General features: G+C 44.8%; 2 protein-coding genes across 2 annotated transcripts; one reads left to right on the plus strand and one right to left on the minus strand.

Annotated features, from left to right (window-relative positions):
• Window positions 1-424: 424 nt before the first annotated feature.
• Window positions 425-9772, plus strand: ndel1b (nudE neurodevelopment protein 1-like 1b). The gene is made up of 9 exons (XM_080009018.1): window positions 425-481; window positions 2695-2791; window positions 5525-5678; window positions 6479-6627; window positions 6738-6874; window positions 6970-7137; window positions 7238-7329; window positions 7862-8007; window positions 8141-9772. The coding sequence occupies exons 2-9, from the start codon at window positions 2706-2708 to the stop codon at window positions 8229-8231; spliced, it is 1023 nt and encodes a 340-aa protein (XP_079865144.1). The 5' UTR covers window positions 425-481; window positions 2695-2705; the 3' UTR covers window positions 8232-9772.
• Window positions 9773-10058: 286 nt separating this feature from the next.
• On the minus strand, window positions 10059-15331 carry LOC307237319 (medium-chain acyl-CoA ligase ACSF2, mitochondrial-like; the record flags this gene model as incomplete). Its single annotated transcript, XM_080010031.1, has 16 exons — window positions 10059-10109; window positions 10208-10276; window positions 10379-10489; window positions 10705-10846; window positions 11002-11153; window positions 11247-11354; window positions 11611-11687; window positions 12059-12150; window positions 12255-12406; window positions 12636-12731; window positions 12819-12981; window positions 13072-13190; window positions 13366-13419; window positions 13598-13726; window positions 14604-14799; window positions 15210-15331. 16 exons carry the CDS (start codon window positions 15329-15331, stop codon window positions 10059-10061), a joined length of 1833 nt encoding a protein of 610 aa, XP_079866157.1.
• Between the last annotated feature and the right edge of the window lie 9529 nt (window positions 15332-24860).

The following is a 24860-nucleotide window of genomic DNA, read 5'->3' on the forward strand; positions in this document are numbered from 1 at the left end:
GTCGATTGGAACTACTCTGCAGCTCTTCGGGTTGCGTGAGCGTAGCGCGTGTAGCTTGTAGATCTCGTCACCTCGTCGCCAGAACGCATCGTATTCGTTTCGACGAAACGTGTCGCGGGTCTTCCTGGGCGTCACCCGACGCAGAGGGTGGGGAACGGCCCGGGCCTGGGAGCCCCCGAGTTCATCGGAGTCGGAATGACCGATTTTCGGCCCGCGATCGGAACGCAGCACGTGCGTGACGTCGGCGTGTGCGTCTCGCCTCGGACGTCACGGGACTTCCGGGAGACGCGTTGGCAGTTTCCTAAACACGGCCGGCAGTCAGCCTGCTCGACACTGGGGTGGTGACCGGGACCGGAGCGTGTGTGTGTCCGATGTAAACGCGGGCGAGAAGGTGAACGAACGCCAAGCGGAGGAGGAGGAGGAGGAGGAGGGAGGGGAAGGAAAAACAGGAGCCATCCGGGTAGACGTTTGACATGCTCAGGTACTGAATTCGACACTACGTTGAACAACGTGGCCGTGTGTCGTCACATTACTCATTAGCTGTTTAGCTAAGTGTAGCTTCCCTATCGGGACCCGGCCGATGACAGCTCAGCCGGGCGTCGAGCCCTTTGATTTCGTGCCACAGAAATCATGCGTTGTGCGTTTTAGGCCTTTATATTATGCTGTTCGCCTTGTCCTATGGGGCGTTTTCACAAGTAGTGGTGATTTAAACTGTCCGCCATTGAGTAATAAGAGTGCCGTACAGACTAATTGTCAACCTGCCGCCGTAATATCTCGGATTTGCGGTATTCCGACTACATCAATACTGAGCTTTATAGTCATGGGGTCGTGCTTGACTCTATGCTTCATCTGACGACCTGAAAATGTTTCAAATGGGGTACCCCGCCACCACACCCTTCAATTGTATCTCATTTATCTAGAGTACCCAGGAAGATTGTTCTGAAATGCAGTTTTTGGTCTGGTCCTGTGACGTTGGGCGAAGTCACAGGAACCAGAAATGTGGACAATGTGCGGGACATAAATATGGTTCATATGGGCTCACGTTCTGTTGAACTGTTTAGTGGCAACAATGACTGTTGGATTCTGAGGAGGAGGAGGAGGAGGAGGAGGAGGACGCCGTGAGTAAGCTCATAGTCATCTGCAATAAAAGAGGAACTGGGTGAAACGAACAGGAAAGCCTTTCGTCAGAAGACCCTTCCCCTGTGCCGTATGCTGAAATTATTTCCAGATGGCTCAGTTGTTAAATGTGCCTCTGTGTTCATTATGGACCATCTTTTTGTGTTGGTATTGTCTCACTAAATACCCTATTTTATAGAATGAATAGGGCCTTATTCGGATTTTGTGTTCCCAACGCAGTGCTGGCATGTGCTTGAATGTTCGGAAAACATACAGGCTCATATAGCCAGAAACAGAACTTAACCTATCTGACACCTATCCGTGGGTGTGTTGAAAAATAGGTTTCCATTTCTATAAGGTGGGTTTGGACTATTTAGGTATTTTCATGTGGATGTCCCTGGAAACAGCGGGCACTTATTTTGCTTGTTCAAAACTTTGATAGAAATCAAGGCTGTAATTAGTTGAAAGCAGGGGCTTTCCTTCAAACCACTATTTTGATTTATGCCAGATTTCAAAGTCACACATGCCTGGCAGTTGCTCTCTGTATTTATCAGGTAAAAAATAAAGGTCTATTCGCAAGTCCAGAGACCTGGGTTTGAATTTTGTCTTCGGTATCTGTGTGCGTGGAGCTTGCTAGTTCTCCCACTTGAACAGACCATACCAGACCTGCAGGTGAGGATGATTATTTGGGGGACTCCGGTGAACGTGTGAGACCCTGCATTGGACTAGAGTCACATTCCCATTCATATTGAGTGACTTAGGTCTACGTCTGCTTCTACAGTCCTGACTGGAGGCGTCTGGTGTAAACAGTAGTCATCAGGAAGAGGCTCAGATGAGTCAGATGTCACTCCCCTGAGTGTATACACCTTCACCTGGTCCTAATTAGCTTTTTGGAAGTCCTCATTACCTCTAGGGAAGATCAAGTAGTTTATTTGCCTCAGTTAAATTTGGGTTTGTTATGTAAAATATCACAGTGACATTTGATGCTAGAAGTTTCTTCCTCAATACTCTTAATGCAAATAGTTTCTTCCTCAAGTCTTTCCTCGGCATACATTGTGAATCGGTATTCTTGACTTGTTACCTTGGAATCTGTGAATCGTTGAAAATAAATTGCCAAAACACCCACAGTTCAAAGCATATTGTGTTTGACTTTTAGTCAAACATTTCTATATAGTCTACTGCTCTAGCCAGACTAATGGGGCAGTTTGGGGCTCTTGTTGTTTGCCTTACACAGAACACACACAGCGGCTCCATCCAGATGTGTTAAATGATTTTACAAAACCTTTGTTGTGTCGTCATATGGGAACACATTTGGGAAAAACAGCCATCTCGTTAAGCGGTGTCTCTGAATGGGATTAATACTAAGAAACACTTGTGGTCGCGACTTCAGAGCCACATTATGCTGCTTTCATCTGCTGCGTGTGACTGAAATGAACCACATTGGTTTTTCCAGAGCTGGGTGCGCCAGGTTGGCCTGACCGGTGACAGGAGAGGACTCAGCTACAGTAACAGCATTGCATTTTGTCTTTCAAGCATTTCGTAATTGCCTTTTACACAATGTTTCTCTTTCACCCTCAGGCTGCCCTGACATGGACACAGAGATGATTCCCAAATTCGCTTCAAAAGATGAGGAAATTGATTACTGGAAGTCGTTGTCCCTCAAATATAAAAAATGGTAGGAAACGTAAAATGTTTTGAAAATGTTAACGTGTGGAGCCTTTTTCATACCGCCACTAACCAAGGCTGACTGTTTAAAGTCTTCGTTTACTCAGACATGACGCATAATGTTAGCACTATTGCGTAAAACTATTTTCTCATTGTACAAAAGGGGAAGTATGTGTTTGCTTGGTTTTTTTAAGTCGTTCTTCTTAAGGAGGTTACGTCATGAAGGTGATAAATTGGTTTGTTAAACCTTTATTTCCCTTATTTTATTGAATCCTATTTCCTGACAGAAAAAAAAACCCAACCTGAAAGTCAATGCTCTTGACCTTTTCAAGAATCAGGTGTCGCATACTTTGACATCACATCCAACAAGGCATTACAGAGACCTCACTTTAAAGGCCACCTCCAGCAGATCCTGGTTTCTCCCTTAATTTTTCACTGAACTGATAATGTCGGGGGTTATTGATGTACGGCAAGCAATGATACGTAAAGCAGATTCATACTAACTCTGGTGTGAATAATGGAGAGCATGGAGGCCCCTCAAACAAAATATTTGTAATGAAGTCTGGTTTGAGATGAAGCCGATTGCTCAATAGACTTGTTGTCAAAAGACTCAAGTTGCAAAGAGGCAAAATAAGGGATGGATTGCTTCATTTTGTGCTGAGTCAGTGTGCCAGGTTGGATTATCCTGTTACCTTTTTTTTTGCCATTTAAGAGTTTGACATTTTTGTACTTTTCAAGAATTGAGCGACAACTTAAAAAATGTAGAAGCTACATGAGATTTCCTTTTTGAAGACTCAGACTGATCCCACAGCCCTTACATAACATCTGACCAGCATGTGGTCATGCAGGCCTGGAAGCCTTGAGGTTCCCCTATGCAAAGTCAATAGCTTTAGACATTCAATGGTCACTCAGATTTCTGTGAAAAATGTTAACCCTTGCAGTTCAGTGGAGTTCTGAAAGACTTGAATTCCGCTTTATTCCTCATTCTATTTTGAGTCAATGCCTTTCTAAATTCTATTTAACCTAAAACCCAATTGTCAAGTTTGTCCATGTGTCAAGTCTTGTCTCTGTCTGTGTTATCCCACATGAGGGAAAAGGACAAGGCCAGCTTTTGAGATCTTTACCCCGAGATGAGCAGCTGTGCAGAGCCCACAGGTGCTGCGTGGAGTGGAAGCACTTCTAAAGCGATACTACTGTCGTAGTAATACGAGAGTTGGTGGCATAGATTGAGTGAGGAACGGCACAGCGGCGGTTAACATCCCTGATGGTTTTCCAAGAATTTCCTGCTGAGGGTACATTAGGGGGGAAAAAACAACCTACAAATGGAAAAAGAAAAAAACCAAAAAAACTTTAAGGGTGTACTTAACTATGGTCTGACTCATGTTTAGCAGAATCACTTTTCCAGGGATCTCAGGATCCCCTTTACAGGCAATAATTCCCAAGTGGTGGTATTCAGTCTTTCTGGTAAAAGTGAGTTGGTTTTTTTACGCTTTGTTTTGTTTTCTGGTTCAACGTGATGAGTATGTTACACATAGATAATAGTGACTGTAATAATTACTGAAAGACCTAGCATGGTATAACGGTTACTTCTCCAACACACTTCCACATATTATTTCTTGTATTCACATACTTCATGTATTTGATTATTCCAAGCGTATGTGCGCCTAGATATTTGCTTGGAGATAAGATAAGTCTGTACTGTTGAAAGAGGGCAGCTATGTGGCTCTTCTTGCTGATGGAGCAGCCTCAGCTCGGTGCTGGCATGTGTGGAATGACCAAGCCCAACAACTGAATCACAAATTCCGCGAAAGCAGAAGCCTCCGTGACACCGGGAAAACCCAAAACAGAAACCCGTGAGCTTATCTCAAAACGGTTTCAGGTCTACTCTGGTTGGGTGTGTGAGTGCTCACACAAGGCACCTTAGCTTACTGTACCTGGCCCTTTTGTAATCTGCTGGAATTAACTTATTGTATAAAGTTCTTCATTACGTTACCTTGGAAGCTTGACTCCACTAAATCTACATGTGAACCATAAGACCGGCTAAGAAGTTCTCCGCCAGTTGTCCATCATGTGCTTCTCCGGAAAACTCTCAACACGTGTCTTGACCCTGACCGGTGTCCGCGTGGTTTGGACCCTCTGTCCTGTGGCTCACATCCGCTTCCTGGTTGCAGATCCCCTTTGCATTCTGTGCACCTCGACCTTTAACCTCTCCTGCGAGACCGGAATTGTGGCTCCAGCGCTGTTTAGAGAGCTGCTTCTTTTTTAGCCCACCGCTCTTAATTTAGCTGCCTCCTCAGAGCTATATTCAGACTATTTATATCTGTGCACGCTGACCGAGGCACTTTATTCTTTCTTTGGAGGATAAAAAAATAGATTTAATTCAGCCTCATAATGACTACAGATATCTGACGGGCTTTAGATTCTGGCGACCGCATTGGTTCATTTCTGGCCATGGCTGTGCAGCTACGAGAACATGCACAATCCTGACTCATTTAGCCGGACAAAAGCCGTCCAACATTCGAGAGCTCGGTGCACTTTGTACGAGGTCATTCAGCCGGTCGCGCTCCAGTCATGAATGGTTGACAGAAAGCATGCTGCCTTTTGGTTGTGGCTAAGTGTGTGTGTGTGTGTGTGTGTGTGTGTGTGTGTGTGTGTGTGTGTGTGTGTGTGTGTGTGTGTGTGTGTGTGTGTGTGTGTGTGTGTGTGTGTGTGTGTGTGTGTGTGTGTGTGTGTGTGTCCGCAGCTACCACGAAGCCCAGGAGGAGCTGCAGGAGTTCCAGGAAGGGAGCAGGGAGCTGGAGGCCGAGTTGGAGGCCCAACTCAGCCAAGCTGAACACCGGCTCCGAGACCTGCAGGTGGAGAACCAGAGGGTGAAGAGCGAGGTGGACAGCATCAAGGTACCCGGAAAGAAAGGGCGTTTAGTAGGTTGTGACACAATGACGCCGGTGCCAAAACCACGGCAAGGACTTTGCTTCAGAAAAACTTAAAAGGATGGGGAAAAGTGAAATTAAAGACCGCTATGTCTCGAGAATTGGCGTAGGGAGGGAAAAACATTCAATAAAAATGCTTCTAGCCTCTGACATCCTGTGCAGCTTAGGTGTTCCACCCAGATAAGCTGTTGACAGTGTTGAGTCTCTCGGCATGATCGTAGATGCTTTGTGGTGATTTGTTTTCATAATCGCAGTAGCCTGTGGGTAGAGCGTAATGACTTTAAGTGCAATGTGTTATGAAAGCGCAGCCTCAGGTAATCCCCCAGTAGGCCTTAATAGGATGTCAGGATCAAGTGACAGAAAATAGAAAACTACAAATAAATTTCACTCGTGTTGCGTGCCGGGAGGGCCTTCCTCCTCCAACCAGGGCTGTGTGATATGGCCAAAATGTTCTAATCGCGATATAGGTAATTTCATACCTCGATAAAGATATATTGCGATGTTGCACGTTTTCTGTCTATTAAATTAATAGTTTAAATTAAAAAAATAAAAACACATGGGTAAGCCTCTTTGTGACACGGCGCAGCACACTACCAGTGTCTTGTGATTCAGCAGGGTTAGCCTCACGTCAATAATGACCCATATTTAGCGCTCAAAAGCAAGAAACGTCTATGCAGCTGGAACCCCAGTTTCCTTCACTGCCCCATAGATTTGCTGCACTCACTTGCCCCCCCTCTCGTGTCTTTCTCCAATCCGTCCTTCCGCAGGAGAAGCTGGAGCAGCAATACGCCCAGAGTTATAAGCAGATCTCCATGCTGGAGGACGATTTGGGCCAGACTCGCAGCATCAAGGAGCAGCTCCACAAATACGTGCGAGAGCTGGAGCAGGCCAACGACGACCTGGAGAGAGCAAAGAGGTCAGCCTGCGTCTGGATCGCTCCATAAGGAGGCAGATCCATGCTTTTACTAGTTTAAAAAAAGCAGCCCCTTTTGTCACTGATGATGCTTCCCCTCCTCTGCGCTGCAGAGCGACGATAGTGTCTCTGGAGGACTTTGAGGGCCGCTTGAACCAGGCCATCGAACGAAACGCCTTCCTGGAGAGCGAGCTGGATGAGAAGGAGTCCCTCCTGGTGTCCGTGCAGCGGCTGAAGGACGAGGCACGAGGTGAGCCTCTGCTCCCGCGGCGCAGCGAGTCCACCTGCCGAGGCTCTTGGTGGAGGAAGCGTCTTAATGTTTTTTTGGGGGGGGGATTTGTGCAGATCTGAGGCAGGAATTGGCCGTACGGGAGCGCACCACCGACAGAATGTCGGCGCCCAGCTCGCCCACCTCGGACATCGACAAGATGGACACGGCCGTGCAGGCGTCGTTATCCCTCCCCGCCACGCCTGTCGGGAAGGGCGTCGAGCACGCCTTCATCAGCTCGAAAGGTCGCGATCGAAAAAGCAACGACGTCTTCACAACGTTGTAATACATGCGTCTCATCTGCATATTAACGCAGAGTTTCCCTGCTTCTCTCGACTCCTTCAGCGTTGACCAGCGTGTGTGGCAGCTCCTCCCTCACCCCCTCCGCCAGAATATCTGCTCTCAATATTGTCGGGGACCTGCTGCGAAAGGTCGGGGTACGTATGGAGGAACTTCGATCGTGTTCTGTTTCAACCTCAAAACCTGGAAAGTTCACTTACGTAGAGCCGGAGGGAAGGTTATCACCATTCTGGGGTTTTTTTTTTTTTTTTTTTTTCTTCTTATATCCGTACATGCATCTACATGGAGTGCCTGGCTTTGATACTTGTACCTGGACAAAGATTTTCTTCAATACAAACATACATTGTTTTAAAAGGATGAAGAACAACCAAAATGAAGCCCCTCGTAATATTAGATGGCCGTGGTTTGGCTCCATCATTGAAAAGTGTGTGTGTGTGTGTGTGTGTGTGTGTGTGTGTGTGTGTGTGTGTGTGTGTGTGTGTGTGTGTGTGTGTGTGTGTGTGTGTGTGTGTGTGTGTGTGTGTGTGTGTGTGTGTGGCACAGGGAAATGGTTCTCAATGTTAGTGTGAGATGCATGTAAGAACAAATAATAGATATGTTCACCACATGTTTGAACACAACTTACACTTCCTGTTTGTTGTTTTTTTTGGGTTTTTTGTTTTTTTTCAGGCATTGGAATCAAAACTAGCTGCTTGCCGGAATTTTGCAAAGGACCAGGCTGCGAGGAAGAACTACTCCACGGTGAACGGCACGCTCCTAAACAGCAACGCCACCAAGTTCTCCCACTCGCTACACACCACCTACTTCGACAAAACGTACGTTTTAAAGAAATACAAGCGCGACGTGCACACTGGTGTAGTCTGAGCCGCTAATGCTGGGAACATCAAAGCGATGACAAGGAACATATTATTTATTTGTGTGTCCGTGTGTGTGTGTCCTGTCCCATAGGCCCGTGAACGGACTGGACCCTGGCTCCCTGACGTCCATGGCGCCGTCCAGAACCGTGCCCCCTCCCAGCATGCTGCCCCTCAGCGTCTGAGGGCCACCCCGCTCCCACCCCCACCCACTTCCCTCCACCCGCCACAGAATGCGGGCACTTCACTTGGCATCGCATACACAGGTGTGTTTGTTTGTGCGTGCACTTGTTTCAGAGTTGAGTTGGTTTTTTCAGAAGAGTTTGACCTGCGCAGCTGCCACACCTCCGGCTGCGCTGAGGAAGCGCGTGCGTGCGTGCGTGCGTGCGTGCGTGCGTGCGTGCGTGCGTGCGTGCGTGCGTGCGTGCGTGCGTGCGTGCGTGCATGTGTGAAGCCCCTGCACGCAGGCATGTGCCAGAACTGTCCCCGTGCTTGTCGCTCTCTCTCGCCCTCGACTCTCCAGTGGAATGAACTGCTACGCTCGACGGTGGTCTGAGACTCGTCCGCCGCCCTTCTAATATTTTGTTCCTGTTCTTTTCACTTTAATTGCACAGTTAAAACCTAATTTCTATTTAGAATGTATTGTATTTATGATGGGATATGTTCGGAGTTTCTAAAAAGCTGTCTCACTCGATGCTTTAAGATGCAATATTTTTCCTTGTTTGCTTGCACACGTGCGATGTAATAAAATTTTTTTTTTTTTTTTTTTTTAATGGAAACCAGCCAGCGGTTATAGCATAAATGACTGAAGTAAATGAGGACTGTTCTAAGCCATGTAGCAAGTAGTGCCAGGGTAGGAAACGCAGACCGGAAGGACTCTTCTGGTCGAGGTTTGGAAATATCAGCTGGTTTTTTGCAGGTTTTGCTTTTGTCGAGTGTTTTCCTCTGTGGACGACCATTGAAGTTTCAGGGAGCAGTTTTGCCTTTTTTTTTTTTTTTTTTTTTTTATGTTGCAAGTAGACTATTCTGTGTTTGCTTGTCTTACAAGCTCACTCTGATATGTAACCAGTATTAACTGTTAAAAAAGGAGACATGGGCTCTTATAACTGCTAACTCACACAAAGAATGCATCTTCAGCATCTTCATCTTCAGCACTTAGTACTTCAGTACTACCAAACACTGAAGAGGATTCAAAATATCAGCCTTCTTTTTCCTTTTTCTTTTGAGTTTTCCCATTGACTTTGATGAGGTTTTTTTTTTTTTTTGTTTTGTTTTGTTTTTGGAAGGACTGAGTGAGGTCTGTGGTTTGGATGAGTATGTTATTGTTACATTCGTTTTCTAAAGTGTGTCTAAATCCATTTGTCTCACATTGCTTCCTAATACAAATTGTCGATTATTGTTTCCACATTTTAGAAGCAAAATTCAAAACCCCTTCCCCAATATGAAATGTTTTGTCATGAGAGGTTTAAGCTTTTCTTGAACCTTTCGCTTTGGTTTATTTTGCATTCAGTGTATATACTGTAGGTTGTTTGAAGGATTGGAACTCTGCCTTTCACATCTGTACATACTGACATTTGGCATTAAGGTCCTATTTATTTCAGATTCTTTATTGCATGTTTTGAAATCTTTCATGAATTTTACACTTGCACAGTGGTAAGATGTGTTATATTATGATGTTGGTCGAATTGTTTGTCAAATTTGTTTAAATAAAGTTTGAGAGGATATACTCACTACAGTATTTTTTTGTTTCACAAAATTCGGCATGAAAATTGTGCAACAAACAACCCCAAAAAATTATTTAATCAAAATGTTTAGACTTAAAATATGAGAAGATAAGAGTGAGAATAATCAATCTTATCTTAATCTTAAGCCAGAGGCAATGCACTGTCCTGCATTCAGTGACAGTACATTCATGTCATCACTCTGTAGCTGTCGCTGTGCAGCTTCTGCTGGCCATCAAGTTTCTCCTTCCAGCGAGACCCAAACTGAACAACCCGATCAGGCATCGCGATTTATAACTTCAGCCTCTTCTCAATTGCCTCCCTCAATTTGTTCTTTTGGACCTAAAAATGAGAAATCGTTTTTTCAGACTTGGTCATCTTAGATTGCATTATACATCAACAAACATTTTGTATCTGAGATAAGCCGCTACACAACTTACCTTTCCAGAGACGGTCATGGGAAAGCTTTCCTCAAACAGGACGTAATGCGGGATCTTGAAATGAGAAATCTGAAGCGGAAAGGCGGTATTTTATATTGTTTGCTCGAATAGCTGCTTTACTTTCAGTTAGGCAGTGAATACAGAAATACAGTCTTGGAAAATAACTCATACCTGTCCCTTGCAGAAACCTCTTATCTCTTCAGCACTGGAGGTTTGGCCCTCTGTCAGTTTGATGCAGGCACAGACCTGCTCTCCCAGCCTCTCATCTCTTACCCCTATCACCTGAACCACAACTACAGTGTCAATTTCACCACAACGGCTCAGTAAGTCTCCATAAATTAGGCCTAAATAGGGATGCACATAATCAATGGATGTCGTGTGTAGAAGAAGTGCACTACAAGACAACAGTCTTGGCTGGTTTTAGTTAATTATTTGAGAGCCTTTTTGCAGAGGTCTCTTCTGGATCATGGCTGCCCTCTAGTGGCCTTGAGTCATACCTGCACCTCCTGTACTTTGGGGTGGGTATGAAGAAATTTTTCTATCTCCACAGGGTAGATGTTCTCCCCTCCACGGATGATCATGTCCTTGATGCGTCCCTCTATACGGCAATAACCCAAACTGTCCAGACTGGCAATGTCACTGTGTAAAAGAATTAAAAGGGAAAAACTGTCTATGCTTGCGTCCATAAAAAATTTCATTCACATAAGTTTTCCTGGTGTGCATTTTGAATAGTACACATTTGCTAAATGCATATAATATTTGGACCGCAGTTCTTAATGGATTCTGTTACTTACCCTGTTCGGTACCAGCCGGCTTTAGAGATGGCCTCAGCTGTTTTCTCTGGACTGTCCCAGTATTTCAACATCACACAGTAACCTCTGATCAGCAGCTCTCCAGACATCCCCAGAGGCACAATCTCACCAGTGGAGGGGTCCACCACCTTGGCCTGTCACCAACAATCAATCCAAACAACTTTAAACATTTGATGTTGTGTGCTGAATGTGTACACCACAGATTGGCACAAAGACCAAAGTCGTGCCTCTGTGTGGTCCATGATGCATCCGGTAGTGTTTGACTTCATCTCTATGTTGTCCAGCGGGAAACCATGGAACGTCACAGGGCTGTTCTCCGTGCTCCCGTATCCGATCTGCATTAGAACAAGTGCAACATGATGTATGCAAGCTGCACAAAACACATAGAGGACGACTCACTTTATTTGCCAAGAACATTGGCAAACACCCCAGAGTTTCTCATGCATTTGACCCTTTTTAATTAGGAATAGTGGGCAGCCATTTGCTGTGGGGCAAAAACCACTGCTGGAGATGCTCTCTGTGTTATAGCAAATGGTGAAGAATCGAGGGGAGTTAAAGGTGTATTATAAAGGGGAAAGATGAACTGCTCACCATCATTTCTTTCGCATTCATGTTCGTTCTCAGTTTCCTTATAATCTCAGGGGGGCATGGCGATCCGGCCATGAGTCCTGAAGCACAAGATCACACGCAACCATTCAATCAGACAACCCCAGCCCCCCCAGCATAATGAGAATAAGTCAAGTCACACTTTATTTATAAAGTGCATTTCTGACCAGGGCAACACAATGCGCTTTGCAAAGAAATAACCATCAAAGAAAGAACATTGTTGTCAGCTGGTCATTTCAAAACGACAACAGCAGCAGCAACAGCAGCAACAACAACAGAAGCAACAGCAGCAGCAGCAGCAGCAACAACAGAAACAACAGCAGCAGCAGCAACAGAATCATTACGAAGAATAATCATTCTGGCTCGAGGCCAGAACTTTCTCGCTGTGAGGCAACAGTGCCAGCCGCTGAGCCACCATCTTTCCATCGCTGACCCGCTTTAACTGATGACAAGTCGTACTGGGCCAGATCCGGCTGGCTGAGCATGTCAATGTACATTGTGGGCGTGCCGTAGAGGAAACTGCACCTTGGAGGAAGAGATAAGCAGTGCGATACATGAACACCCAAACCGAAGTCAAGGAGCCAATTTAGTGGGTCGTTTGGGGGCTGAGAGAGCATGGTTCACTGTACTTCTCGTTCTGAATGGCCTGAAGGTTGGCCTTGCTATCGTAGCCGGTGGAGGGGAAGACCAGCGTGACGCCATGCACCGCCATGCACATTCCTGCTAACACGGAGCCAAAGCAGTGGTACAAGGGCACGGGGACACACACTCGCACCCTCGGCTGACGTGGAGATGGAGAGAATGAGATTATGTATCATGCATCAGAAGAACACAACTAGCTATGTTGGCTGATCAAATTCACTGGCCACCAACAGCATATAGAGGAGCACATCCGTAACACGAATCCATTAAATGTCTGTTTTTTTATTTTTAAGTGCCAGCTATAGAAGGTAAAGGACTAAATAATCTTTCGGATTGCCACATTAAGTAAACACAGAACGCCTGCTTACCCTCCATCCGTACCCAAGTCGTAAACCCACAAAGTAGGCGTTGTTAACGATATTGTGGTGGGAAAGGGTGGCTCCCTTCGGACTACCTGTGGTTCCCTGAGGAGAAACAAGCCGTCAAACTACGCGGCGGGAGCGTGACCTTGCGTTCACATAAATGGAGGAAATAGGATATTTCGAGGTTACCGATGTGAACTGGATGTTGATGGCGTCGTCGAAGGAGAGCTTGCGCTGCAGCTCCAGAAGCTGCCGGTGGTGCCGGCTCTCGCCCGCCTGCATCACATCCTCCACGTGCAGCATCCCCGGCTGCCTGCTGTCCGTCAGAATCACCATGCGCAGGTCCGGCAGCCTGGCACACCAAAGACTCCGTGTTTGTCGCAGGGGGTGCGAAGCCGTCAGTCAAATTTCAAGAGGTTATTTTTCTACAGGGCTGTCTAACCTTGAGCTTTTTACCGTGTCCGGTGCCGCCGAATTGATCTCCGGACAGAGCTCCCGCAGCATGTCGCAGAACTGCTGCGTTTTAAAACGGGTCGGGCAGACCACCGCTTTACACTGCACCTGCGGAGGTTAAGGAAATCAAATTTTCAGGTAGAACTGCATGACGCGTTCACATTAATGTCTTACACGCCTGCGTGCGACGATTTGTTGTCGCTAGACTTGAGCGGCGTTGAACAATGGTTCTGCTCATGAAACATGAATGATACCCTCTGACGCACTTTCAGCCCCAGATTACCTTCCTCAGGGTAAACTCCAGCTCCTTCAGCTGATAGGCCGGGTTTACTGACACCTGCATGCATAAAGTTCAGAGTTCTCAGTAATACAGTAAAAAAAAAATATATATATATATATATCTAAATGGTGTTCCCCATTATGTCAAGAAGCATGCCAAAAATATATGATTTTTATGATATTTGACATGCAATATAGAAATTACAAGACAAAAGCGATACAACCATAAAACTGACCAAGATGATGCCGGCCTTGGCCGAGGCAAACTGGAAAAGGATCCATTCGTAGGTGTTGGGTCCCCAAACTCCCAGTCTGTCGCCTCTCTTCAAGCCCAGAGCCGTGAGACCCGCTGCCACGGTGTCAACCTGCCCGACACAAACGCACAATGTCATTTAGAAAGCTGTCTGCTTTTCTCCAGACTTTAGATTTGGCCTGATTGGCGAGATGCCCCAGTGGGAAAAAGTGTCATTTTCTGTACATCGCATGGATTTGTTTACCTTCAGGATAATGATAATTTATAATTATAATAATAATGATAATTTGGCTTTTCTAACTTAAATGTATTAATCATTTTTAACAGGGTGTGCTACCACTGGATGTTTGGTTGTAACATTCATTTTTAATAAAATGGCATACAAATTAGATAAATAGATAGATGGAGCAATTATATACAGTATCTCAGTTCTTGGTATTTCCAAGGAAATTGGAGAGAAGGATTTTTGCTTTTAAGCCAAGTCTGGTTGGCTGTTTGTTTTACATGAGGGGGGTGCCCTGTAATGATTGTCTAACCTGTGTGTACTTTTGTACGTGCAACAATAACTATCGAAATATGTTAAGTGTTTGAGGTTCAAAAGGTTTGTAGTGAGGGGACCAGTGCATTGTCTATATCCCGTCAGCCATGAATCATAATCGTGACTTCATAACGTTATTTTGGGTCGATTGTAATTGAGTGTTTCCTCAAGATCAAGGCGGATCTGACCTCCCCTGTGTCACCGTTGCACTGCCAAAACAGAGGTCCACTCAACCACACCCAACCACACTCAACCGTCCACATAATCAGTTTAAGAAATAACCGAACCCGCGTGACTCCTTGACTAAAGTCCACAGAGAGACGGCAAAAACCAGTCTCCCCCAGTTCGGCTCAGGGGGTGGGCGCGACCCGCTGGGCCGAACCAAAGAGGACACGACCGACGGCGCACGGGCGGCGGTATTTCACGATCGTTTTTTCGAGGCGATACGCACATCCCGCTGAAACTGGCCGAAGGTTTTCCGGACGCCGTCCTGCAGGAAGACCACGGCCTCGCGCTCGGGCCAGCGCTCGGCGGCCGTCTGCAGGCTCTGGCCCACCGTCGCGGAGAGCAAGGAGGTGGAGGAGGTGCCGTGGACGTAGCTGGTGGTCAGAGTGGGGATGTGAGGAGGGCTGTCCACGTGGACCGACCTGCCGGGGGGAGGAGGGGGGACACACACACACACACACACACACACACACACACACACACACACACACACAGAATGGGTGTTTTTTTGGGGGGAGTGGGGGGGGTGGTGAGAATTGATCTGGTGTTTGGAGTGTGTTTTGACTTTCCTATCATAACAGTAATGTGGTATAACACCCGTTATTTTATCACTTTAAGCCCCATTCAAGCTGGAAAGTCTGACGTGAAATGATATGAGATTACAAACATGGACCCCTGCCAACGCAATCACAGCGGCCCCCAGGTCTGGCGGCCAAGAGCAAGCAAACAATAGAGTTGAGTAGTGCAAATGAAAGCATACTTCCTAGGTAGTGAGAGATATAACCCCCCGAAGCAAAAAACAAAACAAATTGGATTTAAAAAAAACACTTACCGAAACCACGGGAGCCAGCGTGGATTGCAGGACCTCCATGCCTTGAGGGGCGGGAGGGAAGCGGCCGGCCTGAGACCGTGACCGCAGAAGCGCAGCAGAGAGGAGGAAATGTGCGCGCACATGTTGGGAAGTCTGGGTGTGAGCGATCCCGGCCGGGGCCCGGCGCTTGTTGCCCGGTTCATTAATCTTTAACCTGATTCCACTCGGATTGGTCAAGGTAGCGGCTGTCGTGGTGAGGTGTTAAAGGAGCAATGGACAACTTTTTAACTTTTACGTATCATTGTGAAATTAATGTTGATTGCACGGTGTAATCGGCTATGGAGTAATGACGCCACCAGCGTTTGGATCGGTTCCCTATAAGCCTCCATATCACCATGCGTTCGGACTGCCACCGGGAACGATCTCCTGGGAAAAAGATGGATTTGCGGCGTCCCAGGAAGTACTTCAACCAATGTGCAACCATTAGTGGAGGAATCAGTGGAGGAATCTACACCAGGTAGACGTAAACCCTTGGTTATAAAAACAACCCACTGAAATTGATTGAGAAATGTAAAACTTATAGTGCTTTTCATCCAAAAAAAACCCCCACCTATATATATATATGTATATATACACACACACACACACACACACACACACACACACACACACACACACACACACACACACACACACACACACACACACACACACACACACACATATATATATATATATATATATATTTTTTTTTAGGGGTCCATCCAGTAGGGGAGTAGAAAATATTTCAAAACCAATGTAATTTGACCGGAATCTCCCTTTTTCGTGCTTCACCGACACGCCAACCTTCGAAAACTTGATGGAGCACGATGAGTTCGTGTTCTCGGACTGAATCGGTAAAATAGTACCCTGTAAATTGTAAACAATCACCTAAAAACGTCAGCCGCTTTCCGGTTTCATGGACTCGTAACCTGTCGGAAAACTTGGACGCGAAGAAACATGAATCCCCAAAGTCTTCACTACGTCGAGTCAAGTCCAAGACTGTGGGAAGGAGTGATGCGTTCAAGTGCGAGGAACGTGTCGGAAAACTAGAAGCCATGAAATTGCTATCAGTCACAGAGAGACGCCAACGCTTCTCGGATCTCGTCGAACCGTAACCCATCTGAAAATAGAATCCACAGAAAGGCGTCGTGTGAGGCAAAACGCAGATGATCAATGCTTTGAAAGATGTTTCATACGTCTTATATAAAACAATAGCCTGTTTTGTGTCTTACGTGGCTTTTTAAAACACAGTGTCTTGGGTTTTAATGACTCACTCAGAGCTCATATTATAGAGATTTATCACAGAAACAGACCACAAGCTTTTTTTACTCAACCTAGTCTAGAGATAAGGATAACCCCAGGGGGCTTTACAGAGAATTGTGGTTTGTTTTATAGCACAGTAAGATTGTATCTGTGACCAGAGTCTGACTGTTAAATCATTCTATGATGGTAAACACCAGGGGTTGCGATTGGGGGGCGTAGAAGCAAGGGTAGAATGTGCACCATCACTGTTTTTTAAGTGCATCCGCACCTTTCTCTTTATTCTGCAGAATAAATATCTTTAACACTCTCAGTTGGTTTCTTGTAGTGAGACAGGTTAACCTCACCGACCAGGCAGTGAGAACCCTCCAACGGTCACCACTAAAATGACGTAACTTCGCTGCGTAAGCTTCCATAAATACGTCATTATTGCCCCCACGCGACACCAAACATCAACGCCACCCTGACGAGAGATCTATTTTCACAAACAATAAGGTGAGTTATAACAATGACAAGGTTCGGTTTAAAGGTCAAAATAGACGGTTGTTTTAAAGAGACTTTATGTACATGCAGCTTCCTACATCTAAACGTAATGAAATTATAAGTGAAAAGGCATTAAATACTGATGAGCCCTTCCATAATAAGCGAAATTCCAAATTTATGTTAATGTTTAATAAACGTTATCTGTAATTACAATTTAGACAAGTAATCTATTTAACTAGTTGTTTTTTTCTTCAATTGTAGATTGCTGGAAAAAAAAATACAATAAAGTACAAATTAAAAATAAACTGTATTTATTATGTTTGTGAAATCACATGTATTTATTATGATTGTTTATTAAAATAATTACAATTACAATTGTGTTTATCATTGTTCCAGATGGTGAAAAATAGCCGAAAGTCCAAGACAATAAGGAGGCAATTGTCCAAACATCCAGCCTTAGAGGTGAGTCACGCTGTTCGAAAAGAAAGCACTAAAGGGAAAAGCAGTGGAAAAAAGCTATACGAAAAAAAAACAACATCAAAATGAAAAAAAAAAAGTGTATGTAGATGAGCAGCCTTTAAATATAAGTGCTGATTCCCCATATGCATCGGCGTTAAGAGGCTCATTTCATCAGGATGATCCACAGTTTGGAAACTCCAGGAGCCAGCGGTGTGCTGCTCTCAGTTTAACAGCAGTACTTGGAAACAAGATCCAGAATGTTTGCACGTGGACACCAAATGACCTTGACTATGTTTTGATTAAAGGAACTAATCTTGATCAAGATATGAAAAAGTCTGGTAGAACAATAGATAATGTTGCCGGAAGAGATATTGCAATAACAGAATTGCCGAGAAGACAAACTATGTTTGATACAACATTCCAAATAACGCATGCTGAGCCGTTTACTGGCTGCGGTGGTGTGGATGACTATGACGCTGCGTTGTATAAAGTAGCTATGCCAATTGATAGAGCGATTAAGAAAGATTGCTAAACAATAATGATGCATGCTTATTAACCATTTCTGGAACAGTAATACATGTGCAATTGTCAAACGGGGATCGTGAAAGAGCGAGCCTCCGCAGCCACACCTTGGTGGAGGACACTTCAAGGACTTGGAAAAGAGCTTTGCCGTCGATGGTGAGTATATGAACCGTCATCATGAGAATAGAATAAAAGACTCATTCATTGTTTAAACGTTGTTATCAAATGGATCTTGGTTACACCTGCTTCTCCCTCTCCTTTCCTCCCTCATTTTCTGCCATAACTATGACAGGAAAGGGGCCACGCGCCCGATTGCCCTTCCAGTCTTCCTGGACCTGATTAAGTGAAAAACTCTTTTTATGTTTTTTGTTTTCTGTGTGAATGTTGTTTGGTTCTGCGTTGAATTGAGACGCCGAACGCCCCCCCCCCCCCCTCAAGATATTTACCAAGTTTTAATATCTTTTATTCGTTTTAATAGCCAGGACTTCTACTCTGTGAGCTAAGTGCTGGAGGTAAGTTAAGGGAAGTTTCATTGAGGAGGATTTAAATGTATATTCGATACAACACAGACACTTAATTCAATTACGTAATTATAGAACCCAGAATCGTGATTGTGGCGCCGCCCCTTGCGGCCGCCTCTTGTCGATTACACACATTTTAGTATTTTTAGAGCTTATTGTGCGTAATCACCGGGTGTCATGACATTTCACCGCATATATGTATATGCGGTGAAATATACGTTGAACTTAAACTCGATACGCAGTTGTTGACTCACACGCAAAAACCAAAACCGGGCTCCATGGGTATGACTCACCCAGTAGTTTTGTAGCTCTCAACGACGCTGAATCTGTCTATAATCATTTCTGGAATACTAATAATTCATTCAGTCAAAGTCAGGAAAATCCAGATGAGATTTTATTTTTTTTTCTAAACATACATTTAACCGACATAAGAACTATTCCGCCGGTGAAACTGCGGACATAAACTCGATGTGAACGGTGTGCGTGGCGCTCTCCAGTTTTGGGGGCATTCCGGGATCGAGTTGTTAAGAAAATGGAATCCATATACCAGCGTCAACATTTCATAAATCCAGTAAAAGAACCTGATCCTTGAAACTCCCCCTTTACCCCCACACACACACACACAAAATAATAAACATAACCATCTTTGATAAATGGGGGAAACACCTGTGAAAACCCTGCGGTCTCTCCACCTAGGTATGTATATGCGTATTTAAGAGCATGCTTTTCAAATTAGACAATGCAACTAAAAGATTAGGAATGGAAACCCTGGATATTATTTACTGTAACTATTTCTTAATAGCGAAACGTCCAATACCCGAACCTTTAAAATATTCACCTAAAAATAAAACAAACAGAAAAGTCAACAAGGTTCGTAGAAAAAAAAACAAAAACAACAACGGGAGGACGAAACAGCCAGGACTGACGTGCGATACAGCAGCACACGGGAGGTGGAGGTGGAGGCGGAGCAAGTCGGTGAGGTTAAAGCCTTTTTTCAAACTCCTCACTCCAAAGCGCTTCTGGGTTTGTCCTCCAGCTGCTTCTTCTGCTTCTTCCCCAAAAAAATTCGTGCTCATGTAACGGGCCAGGGGTTCGTTTCTCACTGATGAGACTGAACGGTATAAAGAAGTGATTAATCAGTCGTTTTAGAAATTCACAGGGGTTGTAAAACCTTTATGGGAGTTCTTCTGCCTTCACCACGTGAAAGCGTACGTGGCCATACAGCGAGCTAAGCACACATCCTATAAGCACCCGGGGACAGGATCTCACTCTTGGTATCTTTAATGAAAGCGGTGTAAAACCGTGAAACAATACAGAAATATGCAGATAAACGATCATTCTCCATGCAGATGTAGATAACCTGTCAAAACCTTGTCATAGCTCCAACGTTGGACACGTTGGAGATTGCAGCCTTCTCAAGGGCAGTGACCAGGCTGGTGGAGGAGACGATGATCCAGGTCTGGGATGTGATCGGATTGACTGTGTGTGTGTGTGTGTGTGTGTGTGTGTGTGTGTGTGTGTGTGTGTGTGTGTCTGTGTCTCCATCTGTCTACGCCTGCTGTGATGTCATACTATCGTCACAGTGCTCTGGCGTCGCAACACAGACCCCAGCTTAACTCTTAATACAATCCCTGTTTTCCTCGACAGAGTTTGCAGCTGCGAGGGCGTGGACTGCTGCCTGTGTCGTGAAGCGATGAAAGCCGCGCGTTTAACAGTTATAGCAACATTTTGGCATCGAAGGATGTGCCACGCTGCGGGTGACAACTAGGCAAGACCTGATATGAGCAAAGTGAAATCAGTGTCAGTGAAATCTCACCTCAGGCAAAAGCACATCCGTGACCAAAGCCGCCTGATCAGCGAAACCTTCTCTCTTAGAGTGTGTTTTTTTTGTTGTTGTTTTTTTTGGACCTGACAAGAAGCGCAACATTCGGTTCACTTGGCCCCGTCCCTGTCCTCCTTCTTTGCTCAGGGAGACGTGACTCTTCCTGTGACGATTGCCTGCAAATATACAGTTTCTTGCAAGGATGCTCAACTTAAATGTACAACAAAATGAGTCGCTTTACTGAGACATTTCAGTTGCAAACTCCCTTCAACATGCGCAGTAGCAGTGAGCCTTTGTCCTGAGTGATTGAATCCATCACCGAGCCACTGGTCAGTCATCGCCGGTGCAATGCTTCCTAAGCTCTTTCCGAAAATTTCATCAGAGAAAACAAAAACATGTTACAATGAATAGGTGCGGTTAAGTACTCTGAATAAGTTCTGAAAGGTACTCAGCTAACCGAATGCATGGTCCTCGTCAATGTCCAGTGGCATCTGTAGACGGTCCACCATTATCAGAAGAATCATTTACTACGCGCCTCACAGATGCAACTGCAATCATCACGCACGCAGGGATTGGCGACGACCACAAACACAGGCAGGGAGCGGTGGCTGGAGAAATTCAGGCCACCCACCCTTCCTCCAGGGGGCAGCGAAGAGCCGTGGGCAGCGGCCTTCACTACGTCGGCGCCAAGGGGACCAATTCCAGGTGTGAATCCATGTCGTGGTCAGTTACAGGACAGGAAAGTGTTCTGGGTGTTTTTAATTGGGGTCCTTTTCTTATGTTGGAGGAGACCCATATGAGCACGGGGAGAACAGGCAAACTCCACACAGAAAGGCTCCGAATCGAGATAACCCGCCGGAGCGCCGTGCCAACGGCGCCCCAGGTGGGAATCAAACCCAGGAACTTCTTGCTGTGAGGCACGTTATTGTGCCAGTATGATTTACATGCAGGGGTTAGCTACTTCAAAAAGAGCTCCAGGCCGGACTCAGATCCATATTTCACAATAGATCTCTGCTGGCCCTGTAAATTAGCCATAAGGCCAGGGTGTCCCCCCGCCCTGTGACAAAATACACACTGGAAATTATCCAAGTCCAATCTTTTGAGCTCTGGGCATGCTCCATCTGGGGATTGTTGTGTTGTTGGTCTATAGGAGAATAAAGTATAATTAAAGGGGACGACCTATGATGCTCCTTTTTTAAAAACATATTAATTATAAGTCTCTGCGGTCCCCAAAACATGTTTTTTTAATCTTTGCTGAAAATACCACTTAGATTATGCATTCGAGCCATTGTGACATGCCTCTAAACCCGATCTGGTCCTGTTTCAGTGTGTGTAACTTTAATTTTGAATGAGCAGACAAGGCCCTAGTTCTGAGCCAATGGGGTTTGAGCACAAGTGCCGGGTTCTGTGAGCAAATGGGGTTTGAGCTTTACTCCGGGCTCCCTTTTATTTACTCTGTAAGCTTTCACAGATTTCACTGTTTCCAAACAAATTTGAGGCTACAAATAATCAGTCCAGTTGCTGAATCTTCACTCATTAGATCTACAGGGCCCCATTTAAAGTTGGTTCCCGCCTTTCGTTGCCGTGCTCCAGGCTTGTGGGCGACATGGACACAAAGTCAAAAGTCCACATGGGTGACTCTCGGAGGCAGGGATATTTTGTTTCATGTAAACGTCGGAAAATAAACGAAAGAAATACATCAAACAACACCAATGAAAACACTTTTTTTTTTATTGGTTTTGTTTGGAGAAACGCACAGCGGTTCGGATGGAGCAGACGACCATGTAAGGAAATCCGTGACGAGCTGTACCATTATATATGTGACAGAAAATAATGGAAAGCGTAATAGGTCTCCTTTAAAATTTAAGTGAGTTTGATATTGGAAATACTTAACTCCTCAATGGACTTAACTGTATTAGCCGAGGGAAAGAAGCCGGTCAGACTCCCTCACTTTCAAAGGTTTAGAGAGAAACTCAGGATAAACTGAAAAACAGTGGATAACTCATTTTAAAGGGCAGACTTACAACATGGTTTATCTCGAGCTTAGCGCTAGGTCGTTAGATAAAGCACACGGGATTATCGGTTAGCAAGCCTAGCTTAACTGATTAAAATTAACAAAATAAACACTATTTACACTGCATGAAACATGATTCATCAGACCAGGCACCTTCTTCCATTGCTCCGTGGTCCAGTTCTGACGCTCACATGTCCATTGTAGGTGCTTTCAGGGGGGGACAGGGGTCAACATGGACACTCTGACCGGTCTGTGGCTACACAGCCTCATACGCAGCAAGCTGTGATGCATTGTGTGTTCTGACACCTTTCTATCATAGCAGCATTAACTTTTTAAGAAATGTGTGCTACAGTAGCTCTTCTGTGGGATCAGACCAGACGGGCTGGACTTCACTCCCCACACACATCAATGATCCTTGGGCGTCCATGACCCTGTCACCAGTTGTCCTTCCTTGGACCACGTCTGGTCGGTACTAACCACTGCAGACCGGGAACACCCCACAAGACCTATCGCTTTGGAAATGCTCTGACCCAGTCGTTTAGCCATCACAATTTGGCCCTCGTCAAAGTGGCTCAGATCCTTACGCTTGCCCATTTTTCCTGCTTCCAACACATCAACTTCAGGAACTAACTGTTCACTTCCTGCTAATATATCCCACCCCTTGACAGGTGCCACTGGAACGAGATGAGCAATGTTATTCACGTCACCTGTCAGTGGTTTTAATGTTGTGGCCGATCAGTGTGTGTGTGTGTGTGTGTGTGTGTATGTGTGTGTGCGTGCGTGCGTGCGTGCATGTGTGTGCATGCGTGTGTGTGTGTGTGTGTGTGTGTGTATAAGTAAAAAGTAATTTCTTCATATTTACTTTGAGTACTTTGAGTTATTTTTAACTGTGTGGTTTGCGAGGTGCAGATTGTCCTCAAGGACTTTTCGCAGGCAATGCGGTCAGGGCAAGAGCATGTACATGCTATTTTTAATTTCAGATCACCTTTATAAAATAAAGTGCATTAAACAAATACAATTAAAACATTAAATAAATATTGCATAAATATAGTGAAATGGAATAAAAAATAAAAATGATATCAAATATAGTGCTTTAATTCAAAAAATGTACAAAATAAATAAACGTGAAATAAACACAATTAAAAACTGAAATAAAAAATAAACATGATATAAAATAAAGTCTACGAAAAAATGTAATCTGAAAGAGAATTCCATGTTCTTAGATATATTCTCATATTCTTCAATAATTCTTTATTATATCTTATTATATATCTTATACAGTATCGCCTGCATAGGGCTCCTTTTGTCTGGTCTGTGTCTGCCAAATTCAGTACAGTCTGTGCAGGTCACTGCTCAGATAAGGGTTTCAAGTTGCACCACACTGAGGACCCCCTCCCACTGTCTGCACAAAACCTTTAATTGTGGTAAAAGGCCAGATGTGCATAACTTTCTTATCTTCCCTTCGCACTCCCTATCCTGCCTGAAACTGTAAACGGTGCGTTGTTTTGTTTGAGCACGCCTCATGTATTGTTGTATGTGTTATGAACTCTTAAGTCAGGGACTTGTCGAGGGATGCACCCAACTTTCGGTGTGTATAAAACAAAACCTCAGACACATGTAGTCAGACAATATTGTTTTCACCGCTTTCAGAGTGTCACTATATTGTTGTCATTTATTTTTCAGGATCAATTCCGTGAGTAGAATCTCACTTTGTTCCTGGTAGCGGCGGAATTTCTCTGACAAATCAAAGATGTCAATGTGTGACCACGTTAATAAAGTTTTGCACTGGCGATGAAAGGCTTGGGGAAAAAAAGTGGAATTTAATTTAAAAAAATCGAAACATTCCCATTTCTAGTTTAAGTTGAAACATAGAATGAGGAAAACACTAGTACCCCATATAACGTAAGCATACGTAAGTATGTAGTTCTATACAGTATATACTGCATGTGAGGACTGAGTGACTTGAAGAATGAAAAATGTTTGGAAGGGTGAGATCAGCACATGTGCTTATATATCAAAAATCCATGAACATGGAAAGCTTGAAGATCATTAGGGGTCCAGCCCTATTGTTTTTGTTAACGAAAAACTGTAACTGAAAAACGTCAGTGGTGTGTGGATCTCATGGATCGGTAAATGTTTATTCGGGGTGATCCCGACATGCCGTCGTCCAAGTTTGATCCAGATCGGTCCATTATTGTGGAATAATTTATTTAAAAAAATTTGTTTTATCATCGCCACAACGTGGGCACATGTGCAAATGACGGCGTGCACAGGTCATATAAAAGCATTGCGGTCTAGTGATTGGTCATCAGTTGGGACCTCATCAAGATGGCAGCATGCGGGGATGTAACTGACGTCCGAAACCTTATAGATGTCATGGTCCCCACCAACACACAGAACAAAATGAGAATCGGATGTATATTCGGGTCAGTTCCAACATGGCGTCGTTGGAGTTCCATCCAGATCGGCGGTTCAGTATTGTGGAAGAAGTTTGTGATCAACAATCGCAACCTCGCACAGATTTATGCTGCAACAGAGAAACCCTTGCG

Source organism: Zeus faber, assembly GCF_960531495.2.
Source record: "Zeus faber genome assembly, chromosome: 11".
In the NCBI taxonomy this organism is placed as follows: domain Eukaryota; kingdom Metazoa; phylum Chordata; class Actinopteri; order Zeiformes; family Zeidae; genus Zeus; species Zeus faber.